Here is a 10,402-nt window from a genome sequence, read left to right as displayed (position 1 = left end):
GCAAAAATTGCCCAATAAGTATAGCCACTCAGAGGCAAAAATATGTCTCAGCATAAATTGCTCACTGAAAAAAAAAAACAACTGAAAAAATTATCTTCTGTTTTAAACATATTCACTACAGTTGCCCTATGAGAATAATGTTTACAGTCATAAGTTGCACATAAAGGGTTTATTTTAAATGTTTTAAGGATAGAGTTACATCATAATTATAAAAATTACTTACAGAATTAAGTAACAGATTTAAAGTGTTTATACTTCTAAATGCAGAGAACAGGGAACTGTCTACATTGTTAAAAATAAAAAATGAAACCAAGCTCTAGAGATGAATTTATCTAATTTTAAAATGTGAACACGAAGACCTTTGAACTATACACATACCAAGAACCATCCAAATTGCACTAATGATGTAAAATAAAAAAGCAGCATTTCCAAGGAACCACAAATGAATTGTTTTTTCAGGTTCTCTGAAATGTTTGCAATTAGTGTGTATTTGGAGAAGCCTTTATTTATAAAATGTATCAATTTAAGAAGGCTAAAGAGCCAGCACAAATGCTTATCCCATTATTGTTTGGGGGGGATTCTAATAGGAGTCTACTTCAACTTATTTTATAGTATTTGGCACAAAAAAAACATTTAATTAAACTGACTTTATTTTTATTTTGAGCAAAGTACATGGTCCCTTCAAATGCTGCATGACATATACACCTGGAAAGTTACCTCCTGTTGGCACTATGTTTGCCTCACCAGTGCATTTAATTCTACTAACCACCATTAAAAAACAGCACAATAAGCAAATTCACAAAAAACACAAAATAAAAAACTAAAAACCTAAACATTTTTAACATGCAACTTTAAAGTTTGTTACACTGAACATTCTACCTTCTAAGCATGCAAAAAAGGATGGTCTGCATTTAAGTTTTTCTTAAAATTTTACAGGGCAGCCTGACATCACGCAAAACACACAATATACAATACTACAGCAGGTAAATTGAGAGAAAGGCCAGTAACTTTTTTATACACAGATCCATAGCTTGTGCCGCCACAAGCCCCGTGATAACTTGGAAAATCATGTTGAGCCCCTAGAACAGGGAACCAACATTTAGTTACCAGGGTAACAAGCACTGCATGCAGATCTGAAACATGAGCCTAAAACAAAGCCCAAAGCAGATGGGCAGGGAGTAGAATTAGTCTCAAGCCTCAAAAAAGGTGGTCTAAGCTATTAAAAAAGCGGACAATGTGGACACTTAAAAAACCATAAAATTTATACAGAATATAGATTATACTCTAAACTGGCAGAATGTGGTGTATCCCAGTGACTTGCAGAAAATCCTCAAATGCAAGCCCTTTGAATAACATTTTCGGTCTACTTAATCCTCAGCAAATATCTCAAGACATACCTTGGATTTAGTGTTTATGTAGCCCACAATTCATGTGTATGTTTCAATACACTCACTCATTCTTGTGCCACAAATATCAACTTGGGCTCATGGAGCCAGGCTCAGTTTTGAGATTTACATGCAGGACTCTAAAGAGTCAATAGAAAACGTACAGATCTGCAGGATGAAAAAAAAATTAAAAACACACAGGGTTGCAAATCTGCTCACTTTGTTCAATAACACAAAAACATTTATGTTTAGGGCTTAAGGACTGCATTGAGAAGCTCTTCATGAAAAAAGACAATAGTCTGCCTTTGGTTGCCCATGATGAAATACTGGACAGAATGCAACAGTAGCAATGGACAACAGATTTTAAGATACTGTATTTGGGTGATGTATATTTGTTACCATTAAAGAGCAAGAGGCACAAGCCTTAAGGCTAAAATATGAAGACAGGTAAAAAAAGAAATGAGGGCTTAAGCCACACTGAGTTTTCAATATGCATACCCACACTAGAGGTAATTTGGACCTCTGAAAGCTAATCAGCAATGCTCTTCTTACCCTTCCTAAGAAAACCTGTATATACACAAGCAGTGGTGATGGTTTCATATATACTTCTGTACACAGTTCTTACTACTGCAATGTCCTGCCTCAAGGTAACTTGACAACTTTGTTACTGCTCTGATATCTTTCCAATGATTACTTATAAAACCACCACATCTACCACCTTGCAAAATGAAAAAAAAAAGTATTGTGGTTGTGGGCGGCTTATTTACATAAACAATCTGGCTGCAGATGACTGAACCATGGAGACTGCTTAGCTTGTGTTAGATAGTACACCATTAGCATGCAGAACTCTAGAGTTTCTTTTTTTAAATGAAGTTCACATTAACAGCATACCTCGAGAAATACAATGTATACCACAAAAGGTGACAACGTGTTTGAGCTGTGGAAAGTCTTGCCTGGATGCACCCCAAGAAAAAGGCCAGAAAAAAGGTGCCTTCAACTAAGAGCAGTAAAACGAGAAGGAATGCAGCAGATCAAGTAGAAGGCAACAAAATGATTTTCCTTCTCAGCAACACAAGATCTCTTTAATACAAAAGGACTTCACGTTCATGAGATCTGTCTTTACATGTCACACATTTTAAGTCCACGCACAGAAATCTAAGTTGCTAGTTCTGATATTGAGACACCCAGTAGCTGCTGTATTCTTTAATGTTAACCAGACTGCTATGGCACGAAGCACCTGGGTTCTGCTAAAAATTACAAAAAATCTCTATATTTAGAACTGAAGGCATCCTTGTTGTAAATATTTTGACTGGTTCCTACAATTTGCATTATCTCAAAAACCTGCGATTTTTGAAACTATCCATTATATGTATCATGGTCTCCTTTCCTCAACTAAAATGTATAAGACTCTCATGTAATAGTAGCTCAACAGTTAAGCTGATCACAGTACACTGATGTTAATTAGGTCAGGCACTCCTTAACACTGCTTAAAACATTTTATAGTCATCATTGCCCAACCCCCAGAAAGAAGGACTGCTAGACAAGAAAATTTAATGTTACATAAGGAACATAATATCAAGCTACACTTGCATGTGGCAGTTGAACAGTTAAGTGAGAAGCTGAGAGAAAGTTACAGTTAAAAAAAAATCAAAAATCATAGTAATGATTACATTGCTAGAGCCACTTTTTACACAGCTTGAATCTGCAGCTGCTGTTTTCTCTAACTTCATTCACATACCCCCTTCAGAAGGCTTCCTTCAAGAAAAGGAGTTCCCTTACACAAAACTGTATCATGTTCACATAAGTCTATTTGTAAAGTTCACAATGGAATAGTTTTCCTTGCAAGATTGTGGGCTCGCAGGGACATTTAAGCTTTCAAAGAAACTGGAAAGCAGTTAAGTCTTTGTGTCTACAAATTTTACACTGAAGTTCCACAAGTTTGGCAAAGTTTGCATGGTGGTGTCTAGGATGTCTTCACCAAATCATAGACATAAATATGGAAATCATCATCAAATTTGATGAAATAGACAGAAGGTTTGGCTTCAACTTGATGAATGACCATGCCAGTTCTTTTTGAGCCATCTTCTTTGGCATATTCCACTTGTTTCCCCACTAGGCTGTCCACAACTTCACCTGGTTCCCGTTCTGCTGGAGGTGAATCATCTGAAAGAACAAGATTCAGTTGTTAAAAAAAATTATAGAACAGGCCACAACCACCTACCCCCAGCTGACCAGTAATCCTTTGTAAATCACAAGCAAGAGTCAATGGTATCACTTCAAAATTAAGCAGGATCTAGCATGTTACTAGTTCACAAAGCTATCCCCCAAGTTTTGCAGTATATATTCACTAAGACACAAAATAACAGATTCTGCTTAAAATCTTGCCTGGAATGTCAGCCAATGCTGCTAATACTTCTGTTCACAACCTGTTTACTATTTTACTCTTTGGGTGAGAAAAATCCATCCTCATTAGATTTCCAGCCACCACCACAAACACTCTCAAGTGCACTATTTCCCCATCCCATCCCATCCCTGAGGGTCATCTGATCCTCCCAAGGTGCACTAAAGGGAGAGACGGCAAAAATCTATTCACTACACTGTGCTCAATGTTCTGTGAATCAAAGCCACTGAACTGGGAGTGCATTAGGTCAGTTGTCCAAAGTTCTGCTTTTGAAACCTAGGAATTTCATTTTGTTTACAGAAATGTCAACATTGTATTCAAATTAGGTACTTTTAGGGAGCATTTTGTGTTCAGTTTCATACATAAGGTATACGAACTAATGCAGCATTCATAATTTCGGATTTGAGTATGCTAATGTTGAAATTTCTGTACATGTTCACTGACCCATTGAAATGCAAGCATTTGAAGAGACTTGATTACATATCAATGCAAGTCAACTTACTGGAATCAGGCATAATGCGGAGGTCTCCTTCTTTATAATCATCTAAGAGCTGGTACATGTACAAGACAGGATCCTTCTCATAGGTAATATAAAACCATGTGTTCATTATTGGTGCTCGAGCCAACACCATTCCCCTCCATTCATCTTTTGAGCCATCTTCTGTCTCAAACATATGTTCCACTGCTTTGCCAATCATTGTGTCTGCCAAGTGGGCATCACTGATTCGAGATGAAGCTGAAAAAAATACCCATCAATATTTGATCAGAATAAAAACTAAATTCCAGAAATTCTGAACTGTAATTCTTAAGTTTATCCAAATGCCTGTGTTCACCCATGGTTATATCCTCAATCATTCCTATCTGTAAATGCGTACTACTTTTTGTATGAAGGGTCTAAGGACCACAACAATAAACTGACTGACTGAATCATTCCCATCAAATTCAAGTCAGAAAGTTATATAAGGGGGGGGGGCGTGGTGGCTGAGCTTCCAGCTGGTTGCATCCCTCCCACGCTCCTGCCATTCCCTCTGAAAATATCAAAATTGCTCTCAAAGAACAAAACCAACTAAGAAACAAACTTTATTGCTGGCTATGGGAAGGACTAGGGGGAAGAAGGGAGCAAAAAATCCCCCCTACAGACCCCCAAAGAAAACGAATATAGACTTTGAAGACTCAGAAGACGACCAAGAGATATCTCTGCCGGAAGAAATGGCGACAGGAGGAAGGAACTCCAACCCAGGTTATCAGTCTATGATTCTGCATGCCTTGACAGAGATAAAAGATGAAATTAAAAATGAGATAAAGACTCTGAATGGGGATGCTGGGCAATTAAAACAAGAATTTGCCCTGCTTAAACGAACAATTGAGGCTATAAATAAAAAACTTGATGAACTCACCACAACATTGCAGATTACGGAGAGGAAAGCTGAAGCAGCATTCTAGAGTGTGAAGAAAGCAGCAAACGAATTGAAAGAGGTAAAAGACTTTGAAGCATGGGCAAAAAAATATATATCAAATTATGCTCCAAGAAATTAAATTGAGAGAAAGGAAGGTCAAGCTTCGTGGGGCCTCTTTAAACTTTGCTGAAACAGAACACCTTTCTGCATCTTTAAATAAATGGCTGCAACAGATACTTCAATCAGCAGGGGAAACAGAGATCTCCGAAAGAATCATCACATCTGCCTTCCATTTGAACATCTCCAAAAAAGCCCCTCCAGATGTCGCTCCAGATATTCTAATCGAGTTTACAGAGGTACAGACCAAAAACAAACTCTAAAATTGCGAGTGAAAAAGAGGGCCTGCGCCTTGATGACACGATTGTTTCTTTGTTTGCTGACATCCCAGCTGAGATTCTTATCGCAAGAAGGAAGCTGCAAGACACAGCCAAGGCTCTCAGAGAACATAGAATTCAATACAAATGGCTTGCACTAGGCCACTTAGTGGTCAACTTAAACGGCAAAACTTTCATAGCTTGAGAGCACTGGAAAGAAGCTACTAGAGCGACTAAGCAACCAGACGGAGCCGTTTAAAAGGAGACAGTTTGTTTTGGCAAATAGTTTAATAGTCCATGTTGAGAGCAATTAAATAAATAAATAAATAGGGTATTTAGAATTATATTATAAGCAGTAAATATTTAATGAAAGTACATATATAAGCAGTAGTGTTATATCCAGAGAGCATGGCAAAGAGGTGGAGGGTGTACTCCCCCCAAGACCTCTGGTAACAGGGAGGAGGGTTATCCTCCTTCTGAAGGGGTTTCCTCTTTGGCCCCCAGTATCAGAGACAACCCCATCCAGCTTTCTTTTTTAGGTATAGAAGTAGATAGAATAACAATAAAGACTGAATGAACAGAAAAGAAGAATGAGTAATAATCTATTAGAAGATTCAAAAGATGTATTAAGAGATAAATCGTGATTTAGAGGTAGTTGTATGGTGGTTTTATATGTGGGTACGATAAGGGAATAGGAAAAGAAGAGATTACAAACTGATTGGGATTAAGTTTGTTAGTTATATAGTTTGGAATGTAACCTCATTTTTGCTTTTTTTTCTTGTGTAATGCATGAAAAGGAGTATAATGTATAAGGATATTAATCATTTTTATGAAATATGAATAATATACTCAATAAAAAGTTATATAAAAGGAAGTTCTTATGCACTGAAGGAGCCTATATTTTTATGATGTCTATAACCAAAAGGATCTGACCAAATGTCACTTAATTCCAAAAGATCAACACTGTTCAAGACTAATGCACAGTATTTTCTAAAACCTTTTAACAATAAAGATACTATAGTCTGTTTCTTAGGTATACACAAGCTTCTCTCTCCACTAATTTATCAGCTGTATTAAAACCTAGATTGATAACAAGAAGCAGAGCCTTCTCTTTGGTGGTACCTACACTGTGCAATTCTCTTCCCAAAGGATCCATCAGGCTAACTTCATAAAAATTCTTTGTTTTGCTGGGTACTTGGAAGATAGGCCCTGCTGCTAGTATGTGTCTGTATCTTCCCTGAAGTCTGCCATAGAGAGTTTTAAAATGTTTTTTAATCTTATGTGTTAAATATAGTTTATAACATGCTATCAACTGCCTCAAGAATTCTGGAGCCATGTTTGCTGAATGTTAAAATAAATTCACAGATTAAAGTAATTAACTTCCATATTTCATACTGCAGGTAACTACTCCCATTCTAGTTTTCTGAAGTCTAGTGATACAAACCAAATCTGATGCTTAACACAACGTATACAGCCTATTTTTATTAATATATACCCCATCTTTCTTCCCAGTGGGGATCCAAAGTGGCTTATATCACTGTCTTCTTCATTTTATCTTTGCAACAACAATGCAGAGTAGGTGTGTGATGGGTCCAAACTCATCCAGCAAGCTTCCATGGCAGAATGGGGATTTGAACCTGGGTTTTCCAGATACTAGACCCCCAAACCACAGCCTATATCAAGACACTTACCAACTCTGTCTGGAAGAACTTCAAGTGCCGAAACTCTCTCATCTTTGTGCAGCTCTAGTCCATAGACACAATCAAATCCATCATATTTAATAAGGTAGAGGGAGGGATTTACAGGAACCTGATCTAGAACCGTGCCTTTCCACTGAGTCACAGGTCCACTCCCTTCTTTCCATCCATGCTGTATTCTGCAGCCTACAATATTTCTTCTGGGTTGAGAAATGGGTTTGTTTGGTCCCATGTTGTTTCGATGCTTCCTGTATTTATATATAAAGCAATATACTTTAAACACAGCATTAAACTACTCTAATATATGCTCTACAATGGAACACCTCAAAACTAGGGAGGTCTTCTCATTATATTAGCTCATACTGTCAATATACATGCTTTTTGAGTGAGATGTCCTCACAAATAGTTACAAATATGAAAAATGGGGACATCCTGGCATATATTATGGCTTTCCAGAAAGGACACAGGACCCCTAGAAAAGCATCAGGTTTTGAGGCATCTCTAGAAATGTTTCTGTTTTAACTGAAACTGTGGCCTGGTCCAGGATTCTAGTTAGAATGACACTCTGCCCAGAATATATACAGGCCTCTATTAGCATATCCTGATTTGGAGTGTCTACTTTAATCACTAGTCAGATAAACCTCACACAAAAGCTGCAAAGCACTGCTTTTAAAAAGTAGGAAGTAACTTACTTGTGGGAGGCTCTCTTCTTCATCATGCTGGCAGACACACCTGCATGCCCTACAAGGAAGATGTCAACAGTTATTAAGCCACCAAGGTTAGATTTACGTAGGTTTCAAATATACATAAATGGCTTAAGTTCACTTTTCAGAGCTGAATTTCAAATTGTTCCTGTGACACAAATCCTGTTTCAGAATACATTTTTGATATACTGGGTATCTATAAAGTAAATTATCTCCAGGACTGCCACTGAGCACACCAGTTAGTTGCATTCCAGGAAGCTACAAACGTGTCTTGGACAACTGTGTTACAGTTACTGGCCCTTCAAACCCACTACAGCTTCCACCTACTTAAGGACCAGCTATCAGGCAAGCTATCAGCTAAGCTAAACTGTCCTGATACAGTTCCATTTACTTAAATGAACAAGATCTTGGGGTATGGACTGTAAGTTAACTATGAGCATCCAGTGTGATGCAGTGACAAAAAAGGCTAATGTGATCTTGGGGTGTATCAACAGAGGCATAACATCCAAATCACAAGATGTCATAGTTGCGCTGTACACTGCATTGGTTAGGCCATACCTGGAGTATTATGTGCAGTTCTGGAGGCCTCACTTCAAAAAGGATGTGGACAGAATGGAGCATAGCAGAGGAGAGTGACGAGGATGAATCAGGGGCCTGGAGACTAAGCCCTATGAGGAAAGGTTGAGGGACTTGGGAATGCTTAGTCTGGAGAAGAGGAGGTTGAGGGGGGATATGATTGCTCTCTTTAAGTATATGAAGGGCTGTCACTTAGAGGAGGGCAGGGAGCTGTTCCTGTTGGCAGCAGAGGATAAGACTCACAATAATGGGTTTAAATCAAGGGCAGGAACGTACCAGCTGAATATTAGGAAAAACATTTTTTTACAGTAGGAGTTGTGCAACAGTGGAATCAGCTGCCTAGGGAGGTGGTGAGCTCCCCCTCCCTGGCAGTCTTTAAGCAGTATCTGGACAAACACTTGTCAGGGATGCTCTAGGCTGATCCTGCATTGGGCGGGGGGCGGGTTGGACTAGATGGCCTGTACGGCCCCTTCCAACCCTGTGATTCTATGATTCTAACACTCTGGAAAGGCCAGCTTCAAGACTAAATTTTCCCACTGGCTGACCCACATCTGGAAATTCTCAGGAATCTCCAACATGGTGCCTGTGGGTAGCGTGGCACCCACCCAACATGCTTCCTGGCACGTTCTTCTTTCTTCTTCAAAGCAGAGAGCCAACTCCAGCTTTCTTTTCACTTCAATAAAGCAGGCAGTGCCTCAGAAAGGCCAGGAAGTACTGTCTTAGAAACAGTTGTCTCCAGCACAGGACGATTTGATTGGAACTTCCCATCATTTTTATTGTCCTTACTCCCAAGGCAGTTACTGTGGCAGAGCCCACAACTATTTTTAAAAATTCCAGAGGTGTTTAGAGGCTCAACAAGATTAGGGAATCCAGGAAACATTTTAATATTCAGAATACAATACTGTATACACTAATTTAAAACTTAACTATGTTTTCATGCTGGCCTAGCAAACCTCTATCAATGTAGTGCTTTAATTAACAGTAACAAAGAAGTCTTCTACATGCTTTTATTAAAACCACTTCCACATGCCTAGATGCATGAATAATGGCAGAGATTGAGCACAGTGAATTTTGGATAAAGATCCTGCAGCCAGAGGGTTGAGATCAACAGACCTGCACTCACCAGCATTTGTCTGCCTTGGGCAAGAAACAGTCTTCAAGGACTGGTGACAGTGAACTACCTCTACGATAATAATGAGAGGCGTAAGATTTAGGCCTGGTACACAGATGCGACAGCAGAGGAATAAGATGGTAGAACAAACTGCACCACTTCAAACTGCAGATGGAAGGTTGCATTTTAGAATCCTCCTCAAGATTAAAATTCCTTGCAAACAAAAACTAGCACAGCAAGCAGAGAAATGGGACATACTTGCACTGAGTTTTATTTATTTATATAATCTATAGTCCACCTTTCTCATTTGGATTTAAGGTGGATTACATAGAGTGAGTCAATACAATCAATGGATGGGGCATTCAATAAACAATACAATAGGATTAGGGTTGTAGAACGGATCAGAAGTCTAAAAACAGAACTGAAGCAAAGTTTAAGTATTAATATGACACATTAAACAATGCAGAATTTCATAGCAGGATTGTATTTTCAACAAGTTATACACAGTAATATAGACAACAGTACCTAATAATTTTTCTAATTAACTCTGTGAATCATTTAGTACAGCACAAGTCTATTGTCCATGTAGAAAAGCCTTCTTGAATTATTCAGGCTTGCATAGTTTGTGGAAAGCCAGGAGCATGGGAACCTTCCTGACCTCTCCAGGCAGGTCATTCCACAAGGTGGGAGCCACAACGGAGAAGGCACATGTATGGGCATTGATTTTGCCCATTTGCTTGCATCAAGTTGCTGCAGA

At 38.6% G+C, this 10,402-nt stretch overlaps 1 protein-coding gene across 3 annotated transcripts in view; it reads right to left on the bottom strand.

Moving 5' to 3' along the window:
- Positions 1-353: 353 nt before the first annotated feature.
- The window catches only part of SPIN1 (spindlin 1), a 50,122-nt gene continuing 40,073 nt past the window's right edge, over positions 354-10,402 (bottom strand). For all 3 annotated transcript variants that reach the window (XM_015409114.1, XM_015409111.1, XM_015409110.1), the window contains 4 exons: positions 7,947-7,995; positions 7,249-7,502; positions 4,289-4,522; positions 354-3,548 (listed from right to left, as the gene is read on the bottom strand). In XM_015409114.1, coding sequence (XP_015264600.1) covers positions 3,349-3,548; positions 4,289-4,522; positions 7,249-7,502; positions 7,947-7,972 — 714 coding nt within the window. In that variant the 5' untranslated portion in view covers positions 7,973-7,995 and the 3' untranslated portion in view covers positions 354-3,348. The remainder of the gene's footprint in view (positions 3,549-4,288; positions 4,523-7,248; positions 7,503-7,946; positions 7,996-10,402) is intronic.

Source organism: Gekko japonicus, unplaced genomic scaffold (genome assembly GCF_001447785.1).
Source record: "Gekko japonicus isolate JY-2015 unplaced genomic scaffold, Gekko_japonicus_V1.1 scaffold71, whole genome shotgun sequence".
NCBI lineage: Eukaryota > Metazoa > Chordata > Lepidosauria > Squamata > Gekkonidae > Gekko > Gekko japonicus.
This window is presented reverse-complemented; position numbering and strand designations above follow the sequence as displayed.